Below are 18,279 nucleotides of genomic sequence, written 5' to 3'. Positions count from 1 at the left end.
CTGGAAATAAATGAGAAACATGTGCCAAGAACACAAACTTTAAAAAGGGTGATTAAGGGTGGGTGTACTATTTCTTTAATAAAACTCAGAATATTAAGCAATGACTAATTTGAGAGTGGCCCAGAAAAAGGAAACATTTGGGAGACCTCTAATCAAAAGAGAAATTTACGTGGGTACAATTAAAAATTCCCATCAATGTTTTCAATTCTTACCTGAATGAATAAATTTCATCCAACCCATCTTCACCTTCTAAAGATATCATCACCATTTTCACTATCTCAAGACCTTCTTTTTGCTGTTCGGTAATTCCTTTTAGTGGAAAGGAAGGCCCATGGCCACCTAAGCGAAAGGTGCCATCTCCTCTGTCCCCACTTCCATCTTCCTTGCCAAGTGAGAAAGGCAAGCTATTAAAGAAAGATCAACAGTAGTTAGCATTCTAATCCTATAACTGTCACTCATCAGCTATGAGAAAATGAGCACATCAGTCAACCTTATCAAGTTTCAAATTTCTCATCTGTCAAACGACTCTTACCTACCTTAGCCAATATTCTCCCACTTTCAAGTGACTGAAACCTCTTTGATTTGTAAAAGGAGAAAATCATTGGCTACCATATAACCAAGTAATTCAAAGGGCAGGGTGGCACAAGGCCTTAGCAAGTCCAGACCCAGGGTCTCAACTGTGGCAAGGATTACTCTCTCTGTCTCTATTTTACCTTCATTTGCCTTTATGCTGGCTTCACTCTCTCAGACTGGCCTCTTCCACACTGTAATGGTCTACACGTGTCCCCCAAAATCATTATTTTGAAACCTAATCACCAATATGATACTATTAAGACAGAGGCCCTTTAGGAGGTAATGAAGTCCTGAGGGTGAGGAACTCATAAATGGAATTAGTGACCTTAAAAAAAATGGTTGAAGGGGGAGGCTTTTTGCCATTTTTGCCTTTTATGTCCTTCCACCATGTGAGAACAGTGTTAGCCCTTTTGACATGGGATGACACACAATAAGGCACCATCTGGAGAGCAGAGATCTCTCAGCAGATACCAAATCTGTTAGTGCTGTGATCTTGGACTTCCCGGCCTCCAGAATTGTGAGAAATAAATTTGTTTTTAAGGTGATTTCTCATTTTATTTGCTACACTTAAAACACGGCTTTCTGTTCACAATTTTTCTTTATATACTTAGCAAATACAGCATGATGTAATTTGCGTATCCTGCATTATTTATCAGGTAAAAAGTTTCCAGGGAGGAAAGTGTGAGACACAGGGTTTGCATCAGGTTACTCCTGTTTCCAAAGCAACAACCAGAAAAGGACAAATGTCATAAAAGTGAAGACAAAGGAAGTTATCCTGGAAAAAGAAATTACAATAACTGTTCTGTCTATTCTGCGTTAGATCAAAAATAAGCTTCCTCAGTAGTCAGTAGAAGAAACTAAAAACTATGCCAGGAACAGTGGCTCACGCCTGTAATCCCAGCACTTTGGGAGGGTGAGGCAGGTGGATCACTTGAGGTCCGGAGTTCAAGACCAGCCTGGCCAACATGGTAAAACCCCATCTCTACTAAAAATACAAATAATAGCCGGGCGTGGTGGCACATGCCTGAAATCCCAGCTACTAGGGAGGCTGAGACAGGAGAACTGCTTGAGCGTGGGAGGCGGAGGTCGCAGTGAGCCGAGATTGTGCCACTGCACTCCAGCCTGGGCAACAGAGCAAGACTCCATCTCAAAAACAAGCAAACAACAACCAATAAAAACAAAACTGCTGGGTGTGGTAACATGCATCTATAGTCTCAGCTATACAGAAGGCTCAGGTAGGAGGTTCACTTGAACCCAAGAGTTTTAGGCTGCAGTGAGCTATAACTATGCCACTACAGAAGACCTCATCTCTAAAAAAAAATTAAAAATAAATTAAAAACAGAACACAAGGCTTCTTTGAGCTGCTGGTATTTTTTTAGTCCAATTACAACAATCAGTTGTACATGGAATACACCAAACAGTAAAACTATGAACTCTACTTTGTATGCTGGAGGTTTGTAGCACAGAAGAAAGCATATTACCAAGAAAAAAATACAACCAAATAAAAAGCAAACAGAAGGAAGGGCTATGCTTCCTCTTCTGCACTTTTCCATATTGCTCATGGAAAAAAAGAGTAGCTCTTTAGAATGACATTCACAGAAATGCAGTATGCTTCTAACATGTAAAGGCATCCCGAGATTATGAAGAGGGACCAGAAGCTGAGCTGGGCTTCTGAAGTACTGAGAAAAACCTCAACTCAATAAGAAGTGTCACTTAAAAGCACTTAATTTCTCTGAAGTACTATCTTAACAAGTATGGGTTTGATGGGTTATTCTGAACTTTTTCCACAGTCATACAGAAATGAGATGTCGCTCTATAGTCTTAAGACTACTCATACATGCAAAACAAGTTCTTAATCTCCCCTGGCAGGCATTTTATGAAGCCAAAGGCTTACCACTCTAAGCTAGAGGCTTCTTGGCATAGCTCTCAATTTGAAAAACGAGTATTCCCAGAAGATTAATAATTCAACATCCTATACCATCACTCAACTTTTACCAAAAATAGGACAAGAAAAAATGTTTCAAATGCAGCAAGAAGGGTTAGTGTAGTGAAAGGAAAGTTCTGTTAGGGATATAACACAGAGAAAGTAAATCCCGGAGGGAATATTCAAGTTACTGTGTGAGGATGAATTCTCTCCCTAATAAATTGTGAAATACTTATTTTTCCCCTGAAGTTTTATACTCCATCTCTGAATAAACATAAGCAAATTAAATTTTATACATGTGTCTACATCTTTTGTGTCTGAAAAGAGTCAAACATAAACATGTTATGTATTTAGAATGATTCCCAAGTTGGCATTCCTGTCTACCCTAAAACATGCACTCTGTATAGCACACAGTTCTCTAGAGCTGTTTAAGAAAAAAAAAAATCCATCAATCTGCTAACTGTTTGGGTAAAGCCTTCCATGCAGGAAGAAGACAAACTGAATATCCTCAAAGGGTTCTTCTAATCCTCAATTCTTTTAGAGTTTAAGAACACTAAACAATCATCTGCCGCTAAGCTCAATTCTTCTGGATCACTGACTTTCATCTTTTTGTCACCACCACTCAGAACAGTTCCTAGACCACAGAGAGTAACCAGCAAATGTTTGCTGAGTAGTCAGTCATCTGACAGATTCAGCCTTGGAGCAGAAAGTGAAAATTCCCATAAACCAAGTACTCTATACAGAGGGTCCATTCACTATATTAGGAAATCACAGAATTTGTCTACATGCATTATTCTTAGGATCTTACAAGAATTGCAGGGAGATGTCACATTTCTTCAAGCTATGAATTATAATATCCAGCTGACTTTTGCTGAATCGGCTGCTGAGGTCAGTGAATATTTCAATATGCCTCTTCTCAAACTTCTTTCCTCTAAAAGAGAGTTATCACATTAAGAAATCATTCTCCTGAATTATTTTTCTACAAATTCAAATATACTTGGTCACTGAGGACAGAAGCTTAGAAATGGATCTAGATAGAGTTAATAAATGTGATTACATTCTAGTAGTCCAATTAAGTTCTTATTAAACTCATAATCAACCCTGATACACTTTATACTTTGAACATCTTGGCTAAAATTTCTGGGCATTATGGAAAAATTATGTTTCTGGATTCCTAACTCAAATGTGATGATTATACAGATTTAGGCCTGGGATTTTAGTGCAAATGATTTTCCTGACAGGCAAGGGGTATGTGTACATGCACATGTATGTCTCCACAGATACATTTCCAAGGCACAATAATTAAATAAATACTGAATTAGGAAGCAGGCCAGACATGGTGGTTCATGCCTGTAATCCTAACACTTTGGGAGGCCAAGATAGGAGGACTGCTTGAAGCCAGGAGTTTGAAAAAACCTGGGCAAAATAGTGACTGTCTCTGCAAAAATAAAAATTTTAAAATTAGCTGGACTTGGTGGCATGCACCTGTAGTCCCAGCTACTCAGGAGGCTGAGATGCAAGGATCTCTTGTGCCCAGGAGATCAAGCTGAGGTTGCTGTGAGCTATATTGGCACCATTGCACTCTAGCCTGGGTGACAGAACAAGACCCCCACTCAAAAAAAAAAAAACAACAAAAAAAAACATACACACACACAACAAAAAAGGGAAGTTGGCCAGAGTTACTATGCACTTAATATCAATGACACATGGCTTATACCACTTAGTGTTTTTTAAAATTCCTGGTAATCAGCTTAACTCTAATAGGAAGTAAACTGAAATAAGCAAAATATTTTATTTCTCCCAGAGAAATACTCACCGAGTATAGCCCTTCCTCTTTTAAAACTTCTAAAAAACAGAGAGGTTGGACTTAACCATTCAATTCTATAAAACGTTTCTCTTGTCACACAAACATGCAGCTTGATTAACAATGAATCACAAAGTACATTCAATACATTAACCCACACAATTTTTGCAAAAAGATTCACTTCCAGCTCTCTTCCTTGGAACACTTACATTGTTTCATGTTGAATCACATCCATGCTCACAATTAGTGCATCCAGGACTCAGCTAGTTAAGGATAGGGATATCACCAAGCAGTCTCTTCAACTCTTTCCAATGAAGTCCACTGTGCTGGAAATTGTGGACACTGAACTATGTGATGACTTAAAGTACTTGCCTGAGTGCCCTTCTTCCAAAGTTCACTAACATATATTCATACATTCTATATATCAAATTATATATTTTGCCCAAAACAACCAAGAAATATAAACAAAAGGTAACCTAACACATTGCATTCATTTAACCAAAAATTATGTCATTTAATAGTATCTAGAACCCATTTTTGGTGGCCACAGTCCATTCTTAAATATGAAGTGAACCATAATGTAGCACTTGCAAGTACTCCTAACACAACAGCACTTCCCAGTGATCAGGAATAGCACTACTGATTAGAAAAAGAACAAGAGCGATCCCTTAAAATTAGGGGACCTGTGGAGTAAACTGGAAATCTCACTTTGGGTATCAATCTGATTTCTGGCACAAAAACATCTTCCATACAGAAAAAAAGTAGAGAACATTGGGAGGATGCTCTTTTAAAAATATCTTTTATCCAATTCCAAATATTTCTAATGAGCACCACTAAAATCATCTGCATATAGTCAATGTTCACATATACTCCCTAGGATCTTCCCCCTTCCTATGCCTCCCAATCTCTCAATATCACCCATGCAGAGAACAGGGAAGTGAGTGGAGGGCTGGGAGCCCGGGCACTGTTTTAAACTTATTAATTTCACATTAAGCCCCATTAACACATTACCTCCCCCTCCTCAGAGCAAAATATACCCATAGCTGAAACTCTGGGGGTATCTCATCAAACTGCTTTACGATTCCCAGAATAAAGGAAATTTCTTGAAGTCTTCTCTGGCAGAAAAAGGATACAGTCAGCCTGTTGAGAACCTGGTTGGATTTTGCTTTCAATGTCCTCCAGCAAATCAAAATCTGGTAGCATCAGATGTCTGTGCACTGTGATGTTCTGATACTGATCCCCACCAGAAAGGGGATTGTCAGTGCCATCCGTACCAAACAGGACTAAAGCAATCTCATCCTTGTTCTCAGCAAACACCTAGAAAAAAATGTCAGATGGCTGAAAACTATATTAGAACAACCTGGAAGCAATAAAATACCTAACCTTCAGGGAGCAGGACAACCAGACCTCCCTATGGCAGGTCCCTGGGGCCATATAGTATTGGGCGGGATGAAACATGAGACTTATGGACAATGACAATTCTTAGGTTCTAAACAGATGTTTTTCATTGACTATAAGTCTCACCCTTCATTTCAGCAGAAGTTGGGGTGTGGAAATAGGAGGGTGGTAAGTGTTCTTGATGATTTCCAGCCAAATCAAACTCTAATTCTCAATTAGAGAACCAAAAATGGATAATGTGAAAAGATTTTAGTATGTCTTTATAGAATGTCTAAGGTTTAAACTTTCCAGAGGTTAAAAAAAAAGTGCAGGATAGCCTATATCCCAGCAATTTCACTGGCAGGCACACACAGTATACCCTAGAAAAATTATATACAGATAGGAAGTTTACACTTCAGCACTGTTTATAATAGGGCAAAAACTGGAAGCAAACTATCAAACAGGAGAATGCAAAAATACATTGCAGAATATTTATACAACGAAATATCATACTCCAGTAAAAATGAATAAATTTGTGCAACACATATCAACATGAATAGATCTAAAAAAAAAGTTGATAAAAGATATGCTGCAGAATTACATGTACCATATAAAACTATTTACATACACTTTTGACGTTTTATACAATATTAAATATTTATGAATATATACTTATGTCCAAGTATAAAATATACATGGTAATAACTACCAAAATCCTGAGAAAAGGAGAAGAGAAAAAAAGGGTTAGGAAGGGCCTTCAGGTTTATCTGTAACACTTTATTAAAAAAAAATCAAACAAATATGAAACATTAGGATTTACAGCATAAGACAACGGGAAAATTGGTTATCTGTATATTCTCCGTATTTGCCTATTTTATGAAATATTTCATAATGAAATATAAAAACAAAAAATAGTATCTGACACAAAAGACAGTCCTGTCTAATTATTAACACAGACCTTTTTACACTGATGGGGAAGAGTGCTGTATGGAGAGATAATGGAATTCTGTCATTCTTCATTTTTGTAGGGTCTGTTTAATCCTTTAGTATGTAAACAACACAACTCCCAGTTGTACATGGACTAACGGTGTCTGCTGCTGGATTCAAGCATGTCTGGCATACTGGCTGGGCAGGTATCTGCCGCCTAGACAAGCATCCATCTTAAGGCAAGGTAATCTTGCCCTAAACAAAATCTCAGTCATGGGAGGGGAGGAAATTCTGAATGTAGTATGGGAGTGGCACTAAGTTCCTGATTCTGACTTCCTGATTCTCTTTCTCTCTAAAACAAAAACAAACAAACAAAAAACACCTATACTCTTGTTACTGGGGTGTAAGTAGGCAGTTATCCAGAGAAGCTCTGGAGTGGCGACTCTGCAATAATCTTGGTCTTCTCGAAGTAAACAATTGAAACGACGGACACAGGCAAGGTTTAAAGCAGGAGGAAAAATTTATTTTAAGCAAAGTGAGAGTTTACTGGAGAAAGTAGAGTACATTTGTAAGAGAACCAAGAGGGCCACGTGAAAAATCAAAAATCAAGTGCCCTCCGCCCTTCTTTGTTTAGTTTTTAGACCGCCCCGCCCCCGGGCGCCATCTTTTCCCGGGCTTCCAGTCTCCTTTGTTCCTCCCTTGAGCAGGCCGAATTAATGAACGCATGCGCACTAGCCCTCCTAGTGCTTAGGAGGGGGCCGCATGCGTATTGTGGGTACTAGTCATGCGCATGCTCAGTAGCGGCAACTCGGCCTTACTGGTCGAGCGTCCCCAGAGGAAGCTTTTATACCGGTTAAATTTCACCATCTTGCTCTTTTACTGGGCATGCTCGAAACCTTAAGGATTATGGCTTGCTAACTCCAGGTGTTTTCTGTCTATTAAGATTCCTCTAATTCCTGGCACCAATCATGGCCACTTATTACCTTACAGTGATAGTTTTATGATAACCTGACAGCTTTGGGGCCCCTCCCTTGCCCTGCTCATCACTTCAGAGGGACAGATTTCTAATTGCCTAACCACGGCTTCACAAATGCCCAACATTCTCGGGGGCGCTCTCTCCTGCTCTGCTCATGTCTACTTACCTTCTCTAACAGCATACTAGGGGACAGCCACACTACTTGAATTCCACCAACACAACTATAACCAAGAACGGGGTTAGAGCACCTTCCTTGACAAAACACCTCAAGGACTCCAGGTCATCAAGATTTTTAAAATCTAGAATGACAGGTGGGAAGTACTAGTGCCCAACAGAAGTCTAAACACACAGAAGAAACAGAAGTGTCCAGGAGGAGCAGCAGTAGGCAGTGAAAGAAGCAGGAACTCATGGACTTAGCAAAAGTGGCAGTCATACCAAGTAGAATGGGCAGAAATAAAAATAGCTGATGCTTAGTGTTTACAATATTCCAAGCACTATTCTAAGCACTTTATCTACATTAATTCTTTTATTCTTCAAAACTACCCTATGTGACAGGTATCATTATTCTCATTTTACACATGGGACACTGAGGCACTGTAGTAGCTAACCTCCAAGATAGCCACTATCCGTTCTTTCTCTCCTTGTATTTGCAGGCTACTCTTTTTATCAAGAGAGGGAGTCTAATTCTCCTCCCTTAAATGGACCTAACCTTAGTGTCTTGCTTGACTAACAAAAAACAGAAACGACTTTCTGGGGTTTTTAAAAATAGGTCTTAAGAAGCCACATAGGCAGGGTCTCATAGAAAACCCATTCTTGGGATACTCCTTAGAACCAGCTGCTTCATGTGAGAATTCAAACTATACAGAAACCACATGTAGAAATTCTAATGGACAGCCCCAACTGAGCTCACAGCCACTAGAAAGCATCGTCTTCCAGCCATGTGAGTGAGCCATTTTGGACATCTGGTCCAGCTGAGCCTTTGGATGACTCCAGCCCCAGGTGCCATCCGATTGCAACTGTGTAAGAGGCCTCAATAGAGAATTACCCAACTGAGCGACCCAATCATCCCACAGAACCATGAATGATGAATTTTTAAAATGTTACTTGAGACACTACATTTTGGGGTAGTTTATTACATAGCAAAAGATAACTGAACTAGTCACAAACAAGTTGAAGGACTTGTTCAAGATCAGGTTAGTAAATGACATGGCAGAGCAAGGATACAAACCCAAGCCATCTGTCTCTAGAGATTATGCTTTTAAACATTACTTTTTACTGCCTTTTGTTTCTCATAAAAACTGTAATATCTAGTGAAGGGGCCAAAACGAGGGAAGAAAAAATATCAGATTCTAGTGGTAGGTGAACTTGTGAGTACATGTAAGGAAACTCCCCAGAATCCCTCCAAACAGAGGGGCTGGACACTATAAGGAGGCTGGTATCTTGCATTAGTAGGTAGAGGCAACAAGCAGTTCAAACATGGCTTACAAGCTCAGTGTCAATCTGAAACTTACCTGTCGCTGGACAAACATGGTTATCACCTTCTTTGCTTGCTCAAATGGGGATTCTATACCAGGAATGGAGTTACTCATGGTAAAGCCCACGTCCATACACAGCACAACAGCTGCCTGGAAACAAAGTTCCAAAGAGTGTTTGAGAAAATAAGTCATAAGAAAATGTAAGAATGTCCCTTGCTTATTGTATTTATGAACCTGTATCAGTATGTAGGAAAGGTGTGAGAAAGGGACGTGTTCTACATAAGAATGTGTGTAAGACATGTAAATTTTCACTACGGAAAACCCTTAAATAGTCCTGATACTTTCTAAAAGCTACAGAAGTTTCTACTAGGAGAGGAACATGCTCCAGATAGCTGCCACTTCTTTGGCCTAAGCCCCAGAATAAACCCATGATGAGTACATATGATGCCAATCTGCAGGCCAGAGTTAAACCCATTTATGCCCAATATACATCAGACAAACTGCAGCTGACCTGCAGACCTACAAACATGAGAACAGATGCTTTCGTTCTAAGTCACTGATTCGGGGCATAATTCGTTATGAAGCATTTTTATTACAAGTGACTGCTAGAATCTATATATATGCTAAGAGGTATATCCTGACAATTTGAGTCAGTTTGTAAACTGATGATCTAAAATAAAGACACCAAATCTATTCTAGTAGAGGACACAGACAGATAACAAATAATACCAGAACAATGTTCCATGATAGAAGTATGCACTAGGCACTGAGAGACACAGGAGGAGCATCCACTCAAGACTGGTGGAGGCGATACCAGAGCAGTGAAGGGGCAGAAAAGGCTTCCTGAATGTGGACTTCCTTGGGTGAGTCTTAATGAGTAGGAGTCAATCGTGTGAACAAGTAAGTTACAGACAGACGGAATCACACAAGCTAACGCACAAGCCATTACATAGCAATCACGTATGCAGGAGACTAAGAAAATAAGAGAAACATAACCTAAAAGGAATACATGTAAAGTTATTTATACCCGGCTTCCAAATTTTACCTGAATACAAGCTGGAAGAGACCTGGACTGATGGCAACTCACAATTTCAGTGTGAATTATAAAATCAATCAACAATGTGAAATGTCTCTTGCACCACATTCCCCACACCTATCTTACTTCATCACCTATATATGTTGGTCTGTATCAACAGTGTAGTTAATTCAAGAAGAGAAAAGAGGGGTCTTCTGGTGAAAAAAGATAATAGCAATCGGGAGACCTGGGATCTAGTCCCATCTCTCCTACCCATTAGTTCTGAGTCCTTGGGAATGTCACTTAATCTCACTGTTAATAATACTAAAAGGTAGGAAACTGTTGGACTAGATGAGGTTTAAGGTCCTTTCTGGAGTTAACATTCCTTGACTCTGATAGTCTCAGCAGTGCTTTGTACCGATCAAACAAACTGTGAGCAGTTCTGGGCTAACATCTTACCAGGAAAATGAATTACAAATGAACATGAAATGAGCAGCTTAGGGAAGAATCTGAAGAATACATGATGTAAAGAACAGTTGGAAAAAACTAGATATTTAAGTCAGATGAGAAGATTAAAGGGAAAATAACAGTTTTCCTCCCCACCATTTTTTTTCCTTTTTTTTGAGACATGGTCTCACTGTCACCCAGGCTGGAGTGCAGTGGCATGATCATGGCTCACTACCGCCTCCATCTCCCGGGCTCAAGTGATCCTGCTACCTCAGCCTTCCAGATAGCTGGGACCACAGTTGCACCCCACCATGCCTAGCTAATTCTTAAATTTTTTTTGTAGTGATGGGGTCTCACTGTGTTGCCCAGGCTGGTCTCGAACTCCTTGGCTTAAGCAATCCTCCCACCTCCGCCTCCCAAAGTGCTAGGATTACAGGTATGGGCCACCGTGTCTGGCCTCCCCCCAGATATTTGACAGCTGTTGTATAAAAGGATTGGTCTGCAAGAAAGACAACAGGATCAACAGATGGAAGTTACTGGGAGACTGATGCGACTCCATACGAGGGATAAAAAATAACATTTACAAGTGATCAATAAAGAAACTACTCTTTTTTAAGTGACCTCTTGACCCTAGAAATGTTTTAAAAACCTGAATGAATTCCTATCAGGGAAGTTACAGATGATTTCTAAATGTGGTTATATCTCAGGCAACACATGAAAAGGAAAGATTATTTTTCACTAGTTTACAAACAACACAATGCACTAAGAGATTTCTGAAGTAAAATTAGATTATTTGAAAGAAAAAAAACGTGCTAATAAACCACAAAATTCCTTTGAGAACAGTAAAATAAATGCACATCCCAGTTTCAACGCCTGGGGCATAATAACCTAAAAAAACTTAAGAGTCACAAAATATGCTGCTGTACTTATTTGATACACATCTACAAAAGCTACTTTTAAGCCAGAAAACTCTAGAGGACTAAAGCACTTTTGTCATGAATTAGGTATCCAGAAAATGCCATCAAAGGGTTTCAGATATGGAACTTATTGTCTGGAAGCAGAATGGTCTATATATCTGAGTTCCCATCTGGCAGCAGTAAGAAAACTGAGAAAGAGAAACTGCGCAGCATTAGCAACTCTTTATTTCTATACCGAAGCAATACAGGCTGTTAGAATTTTACTTCCAGTCCATCTGCCACAAACAGCTCCTCCACTAGAGCTACAAAGTTTTCAGCAGCTGAAAGAGGACGAACAAAGGAGGTGAGTGGCATTATTAAAAGTTCATGATCGTTTTAATCAACATTTCTCAATGAGGATTTGAAGGAACTAGGGATCAGTTGCTCAAACTCGTATCTTGTTTATCTGTATTGAATAAATTCATTAATCCCTGGAACCACATCTCCCTCTAGTGACCCTTCAGAGACAACTACCACTCTTTTATGTTGAAAAAAAAAGTCACTCTAAAATTCATTGTAATTTCTGTTACTGATCTGGGACACCAACGGTCATAGATTTCTAGCAACACAGGGGTTCTCCAGGACCCTGAAAGCAGACAGCTTGGATTCAAATCCGGATTTCACCACGAAAAGCCCACAGTTCTTTATCTTCCCCCACTTGCAAAATGGGGATAAACAGTTTTCACTTCAAAGGGTTGTGAAGATTAAATCAGATAAGAATAAAAGGTTTAGATCCGTCCCTCACAGAGTGGGCTTTCAATAAATGCGGGATATTACGTTATCATAAAGCTAATAATACGACGCTTTACATTTTAAGTTATTTTAGTCACAGATAGTCCCTCTCTTAAGTTTTACAACAAGCCCTGTGGGATAGTTGCTTTATCACAGCTAATTTTCATTCTCATTGAGATCTTAAGAACCCAGGCTCGGAAGTAATAGAGGAAGTGGGGCTAGGGAGTGGAATGGGATAAAGGGAGAGAGAGGGGAGGCGGGTGGGGAGGGAGGTGAGACAAAGAGCAGGCAGAGAGGGAGAAGAGGGATGGGATGGGTGGGTGGTGGAAGAGGTGGAGCCAACGAGGCTCAAATTCAGGTCTTGGAACCCCAAATCTCCAGCTTTTCTCATAGCGCATCCCTCGGTCCCGGCCCTCCTGACTAAGCCCACCACCATGATCTTCTCTTGCCCCATTCTTTGGCTTGGCCGCGATCCCACGATTCCTGCTTCCGAGCCACCCTCTCCGGATCCCCAGCCCGGGTAAAGCCCAAGCCCATGGCTTTCTTTATACCTTATTCCCTGACCGCACCATGTTGCCGGTCCTCAGGCGCTTTGGTCGCTTCTTCCGGGCGGGAACCTGCCGTGTCGCAACTCGCTTCCGGTGGACTAGCGGCAGATAGCGGGAAGAGCCGCTTCGTTTCCTGCTAGGCCTGAAAGGGGCGGGGAAACCGTGCCCCAGAACTCTGAGCATGCGCAGGTCCCCCCAGCATGCGCAGATCCCGCCGAGCATGCGCAGACTCCCGCCGAGCATGCGCAGACTCCCGCCGAGCATGCGCAGACTCCCGCCGTGCATGCGCAGACTCCCGCCGAGCATGCGCAGACTCCCGCCGTGCATGCGCAGACTCCCGCCGAGCATGCGCAGACTCCCGCCGAGCATGCGCAGACTCCTCCATTCCGCCCTTGTCGGGAGCTTGTGGTGTTTGAGCCACCTGAGACGCTAGTACGGCAGATTTACTTAACGATTCACTTAATCACTTAAAGATTCTCTTCCCTTTTCTCTCATTGGGAATAATACCTAAGGCATTTTGTGTCAGAGCTCTGGAGTTAGATTTTTTTTCCTTTTTTTTTACTTTCTAAAAAAATCTTTTTTCCTTTTTTTATTTCATTTTTTCATGTATTTATTTTTTATAACTTTTGATTTTTTTTTCTTTTATCATTTGTGGGGTTTTTTCTACTTTTTCTTTTTGGTTATTGTGGAGTTAGATTTTCTTGAGTATGAGTATGAATGGAGAAAGTCACTTAACTTCTCTAAAAGACTCAGTTTCTTCTACAAAGTGTGATAATGAAACACTTCACCGATATGATAACCTTAGAGCCAGCTGGGGAAGAAGAGTAGGACGTCCCCAGGAGCACAAAAGTAGAAAGGAGATTCTACTCAGCAGAGAAAATGGGATGCACAAACGCCTGGAGGCATGAGACTTTATCTGCTGAGGCTCCAGCTTGGAAGGGAGGAGTTGAGGTTTAATTTAGAAGACAAGTCAAGGGAGATATAGAAATAGCAGCTGTCATCACAGTGCTTTACTTGATCACGAGCCCTTTGTCCAGCCCGCATCCCCTACCCCTTTAAGGGAGGCAGGCCCAAGCAGTACCTTGCATAGAAACGACTGCTTTCTATACCGTATGACCCCCAGCTGACAGGTGGCTGGACGAAGGGTCTGGCAACCGGCAAAGTGTCTGCAAACCTCTGCGCAAACTGAGAAAATCAAGTCCAATCAATATTCTCTCCTGCTTGAAAATTGTTTCTGGGAAAAGCAAGAATTGAAGCTGAAAAGATGTGGAGAATCCATGAGCCAAAATTATAAATATATTGAAGCCTCTAGAATGTAGAGTCAGACATATTCAGACGTGCTCATAGGGCCCAGGAGGTTCTTCCAGCTTTTGATTCAAACTCAAGGAGTTACTTAAAAGCTGAAATGTTATTTTTAATAATACTTTTAACGAACAGCAGCGCCCTGGCGGCTCAGCTTTGCGCGGGCTGCAGCAGGCAGGCAGGCATGGACACGCCCTTCCCTGCGGGTAAGATTCCCAAGAGAAAGATCAGCTCAGCAGAAGGGGCGGTGAAGATCTGCGAGGTTGTCAGCTAAATCTCCTCCAGCAAAAGTGGAAACGAAGCCCAGCGAAGGCAGCAGGACAGCATAAATTTTCAGACAAAGAAACAAGGGAAAATGGGAGCAAAGGGCAAACAGGCCAAGTGGCTATCCGGGAAACAAAAGATTTACCTGTGGAAAACGGGGAAACTGAAACAAGGAGAGTACAGCCTCTGGTGAAGCAGGACAGAAAGAAGCCAAATCTGATTAGTATCACATACCATATCTTATCAATGGTCCTTATCTCCCTTCTTGTACAATCCAGAGCTAGACAGAGAGAGAAAAAGAGACAGAGTGTTGCTGGGCCCGGGCTGGAGTCCGGTAGCACAATCATAGCTCTCTGCACCCTGGAACCCCTGGGCTCAAGCGATTCACTTACCTCAGCCTCCCAAGTAGCTGGGACCACAGGTGTGTGCCACCAAGCCCAGCTAATTTTTGTGGGGTTTCTGTGTGTGTGTGGAGGCGGGGTCTTCCTATGTTGCCCAGCGTGGTCTTGAACTCCTGGGATCAAGCGATCCTCCCGCCTCAGCCTCCCAAAGTGCTGGGATGACAGGTGTGAGCAATTGCACTTGGCCTCAGAGGAATATTTTTATCAACTATTTTGATAAGGAATATTTTTATTAACTATTTTTAAATGCCAGTTTTTTAGTAGCTGTAGAAACTTTTTTTTTTTTTTTTTTTTTTGAGACGGAGTTTCGCTCTTGTTGCCCAGGCTGGAGTGCAGTGGCGTGAATTCTGCTTACCACAACCTCCGCCTCTCCAGTTCAAGTGATTCTCCTGCCTCAGCCTCCCAAGTAGCTGGGATTACAGGCATGTGCCACCACACCTGGCTAATTTTGTATTTTTAGCAGAGATGGGGTTTCTCCATCTTGGTCAGGCTGGACTCGAACTCCCGACCTCAGGTGATCCGCCCACCTTGACCTCCCAAAGTACTGGGATTACAGGCGTGAGCCACTGTGCCTGGCTGAAACAGTTTTAAGAAGGAGGGAATCCCACTTCATCCCATTTTTAAAGTGTAGCTTTTAAAAGGTGAAATAATTCACTTGTTTGTTGTTTGGTACAACCAGGAAACACTGAAATAGTGAATAATGGGAGGCTTTCACTGTCTTGGAAGTCAGTTTAACATTCCTTAGGGAAAGGGTGTTTTATCTCCTATGGTACAACGCATACTAAATGGCAATATAGAGCCACAGTCATGCATTTAATGTGTCTTGAAAATTTTAAATTACTTCTATTTTCATGGGTTTTTTAGTAGAATTGTTTCCTGAAGAAAACCACTCCTTGATTACGTTGCTATCCGTGTCAAAATTGTGTGCACGCTGTGACATCTTTGGCTGTGCTAGTCCCGTTTTCCTGATAACTTTGTTAATGTGCTTTGAAAGACTGAAAATTTGAGTGTGTAGAGTATACGATATTAAATTGTGAATTGGTGGGACTTATGTAACAACTTACCAGCATTTGGAGATAATGTACCCTGATATCCTCTTTTTTTTTTTTTTTTTTTTTTGAGACAGTCTCTGCGCCCAGACTGGAGTGCAGTGTCACAATCTCGGCTCACTGCAAACCTCCGCCGCTCCCATCCACCACCAGGCTCAAGCAATTTTCCTGCGTCAGCCTCCCAAGTAGCTGGGATTATAGGCACCAACCACCGTGCCGGCTAATTTTTGTGTTTTTAGTAGAGACGGGATTTTGCCATATTGGCCAGGCTGGTCTTGAACTCCTGACCTCAGGTGATCCGCCCGCCTCAGCCTCCCAAAGTGCTGGGATTACAGGCATGGGCCACCACGCTCAGCCTAAAAAAATTTTTAATAAGACTGGTAAAGAGAATTACTGCAGACTCAATACAGTGAAGGAAATTTGCATGCTTTATGTCCATGTTTTTATCTTGTATATGGTCTCTATTTATTTTTTCTCTTCCTTTCTCTCTCTCCCCCTCCCTCCTTCCCTCCCTCCCTCTTGCTTTTCCCCTTCTTCCTCCTGCTCTTCCTCCTCCCCCTTCTTCTCCTTCTCCCTGTCCCCACTCTCTGTCTCCCACACACCCTTCAGTACAGGTCTGTTTCTTGGAAGAAATAAAAGACGTTCTAGTAGCTGTGCTTGTTTGCATCTCAGCTGTTTCTATAGAAGTCTTTAGAACCATCCACCTCTGCGCAGCTAGGCATCTGTGATGCTGAGAAGGGGTATGGACTTTAAGCGTTGCTTCCCCTGGCAAAGGGCCTTCATTAATCAAGGGTCAAGGGATAAACATTATTAATGACATGACAGCATATATGGCTACTCCCTTCCTCCTCCACAATAAAAGGATTCTGGCTTTGTTCATTCTGTTTCTGTCAGTGCAAGGTCCTTTTGGATTTATACGTTACAGAATTGGGTAAAAAGGGGGACAGGAGGTTGATGGGCTATGACAGGTGGTGGTGATGGTGCATGTGTTGGGGGACAGAAGGGGGAGTTAGAGAGAAATGTGTAAGAGCCACTGTGGCATATGAAGGAAATAAATGGGATAGGAAAGGGGGAATGGCAAAATGTCATTTTGGTGATCCGTGTGAGCCATGCCTCCCGCATTCACACCCTTATGTAGTTCCTTCCCCTTGAATCTGGACAGGCCTCATGACCTGCTATAACCAGTAAAATGTGTAGGCATTTACAGAACAGTAGGTAGTTCTGGGCTGAAGCCTTTAGAATACCTGGCAGATTTGTCTTTTGCACCCTGGTGAACCCAGATACCATGTATGAAGACTGCCATGCTGTGAAAGCCCAACATAGCCACATGAAGGAGCCCTATTATGGACTGAATGTGTCTCCCCAAAATTCATATGTTGAGATTCTAACCCCCAATGTGATAATATTTGGAGATGAGGCCTTTGGGAGGTGATCAGATTTAGGTAAAGTCATGAGGGTGGCCCTCCTGATGGAATTAGTGCTTCTGTGAAAAGAAACAAGACCAAGAGACGCTAGAGAGCTCTCTCTCTCTCTCTCTCCCCCTCCCCCTCTCTCCCTCTCCCCCTCTCTCCCTCTCTCCCTCTCTCCCCACTCACACAAAGAGGTCATGTGAACACAGAGTGAGAAGACAGCCACTTGCAACCTAAGAAGAGATCCCTCCAGCCTCTGGAACTGTGAGAAAATTAATTTCTGCCGGGCGCGGTGGCTCACGCTTGTAATCCCAGCACTTTGGGAGGCCGAGGCGGGCGGATCACGAGGTCAGGAGATCGAGACCACGGTGAAACCCCGTCTCTACCAAAAATACAAAAAATTAGCCGGGCGTGGTGGCGGGCGCCTGTAGTCCCAGCTACTCGGAGAGGCTGAGGCAGGAGAATGGCGTGAACCCGGGAGGCGGAGCTTGCAGTGAGCCGAGATCGCGCCACTGCACTCCAGCCTGGGTGACAGAGCAAGACTCTGTCTCAAAAAAAAAAAAAAAAAAAGAAAAAAAAAAAGAAAATTAATTTCTGTCATTTAAGCTACCTAGTCTATGGTGTTATCTGTTATGACAGCCCAAGTCTGTTATGGTAGCTCAAGCGGACTAATACAAGCACTGAGCACCAACAGCCCCAAGAGTAACCTGGATGTCACCCAGCACCAACTTGGCAGCCATGCAAGCGAGGCTGTCTAGGGAGAAGATCCTCCTTAGGAAGCTATCTCAGCACTAGAAACATTGAGGGGAGACTAGTAGTCTCCAAGCTCTGCACAAATTACAGAACTGTGAGCAAAGGAATTGAATGGCTATTTTGGTGGGGTTTATTTGGTTTTGGTTTTGTTTTGAGACAGGATCTCACTCTGTCACCCAGGCTGGAGTTTAGTAGCTCTATCTTAGCTCACTGCAACCTCCACCTCCCGGGCTCAAGCCGTCCTTCCACCTCAGCCTCCCGAGGGGCTGGGACCACAGGTGCATACCAAGCTGTTATTTTAAGCCATTGTGTTTTAGGTGTTACAACAGCAATAGATAACTGAAACA

At 42.1% G+C, this 18,279-nt stretch overlaps 1 protein-coding gene and 1 long non-coding RNA gene across 2 annotated transcripts in view; one reads left to right on the top strand and one right to left on the bottom strand.

Moving 5' to 3' along the window:
• XRCC5 (X-ray repair cross complementing 5) overlaps nucleotides 1–13,003 on the bottom strand; it is a 97,336-nt gene extending 84,333 nt beyond the window's left edge. The window contains exons 1-6 of the mRNA XM_055290554.2: nucleotides 12,758–13,003; nucleotides 9,093–9,206; nucleotides 5,435–5,618; nucleotides 4,511–4,559; nucleotides 3,306–3,428; nucleotides 213–404 (exon numbers count right to left, since the gene is read on the bottom strand). Coding sequence (XP_055146529.2) covers nucleotides 213–404; nucleotides 3,306–3,428; nucleotides 4,511–4,559; nucleotides 5,435–5,618; nucleotides 9,093–9,206; nucleotides 12,758–12,997 — 902 coding nt within the window. The 5' untranslated portion in view covers nucleotides 12,998–13,003. The remainder of the gene's footprint in view (nucleotides 1–212; nucleotides 405–3,305; nucleotides 3,429–4,510; nucleotides 4,560–5,434; nucleotides 5,619–9,092; nucleotides 9,207–12,757) is intronic.
• A 165-nt stretch (nucleotides 13,004–13,168) lies between these two features.
• LOC134737413 (uncharacterized) lies at nucleotides 13,169–16,420 on the top strand. Its single transcript, XR_010122303.1, has 2 exons — nucleotides 13,169–14,741; nucleotides 15,844–16,420. It is a non-coding gene; the product is annotated as an uncharacterized lncRNA (long non-coding RNA).
• The last annotated feature ends 1,859 nt before the right edge of the window (nucleotides 16,421–18,279 follow it).

This window comes from Symphalangus syndactylus, chromosome 8 (assembly GCF_028878055.3).
Source record: "Symphalangus syndactylus isolate Jambi chromosome 8, NHGRI_mSymSyn1-v2.1_pri, whole genome shotgun sequence".
Taxonomy (NCBI): Eukaryota; Metazoa; Chordata; class Mammalia; order Primates; family Hylobatidae; genus Symphalangus; species Symphalangus syndactylus.
The sequence above is the reverse complement of the archived record's forward strand: the minus strand, read 5'-3'. Positions and strand labels throughout refer to the sequence as shown.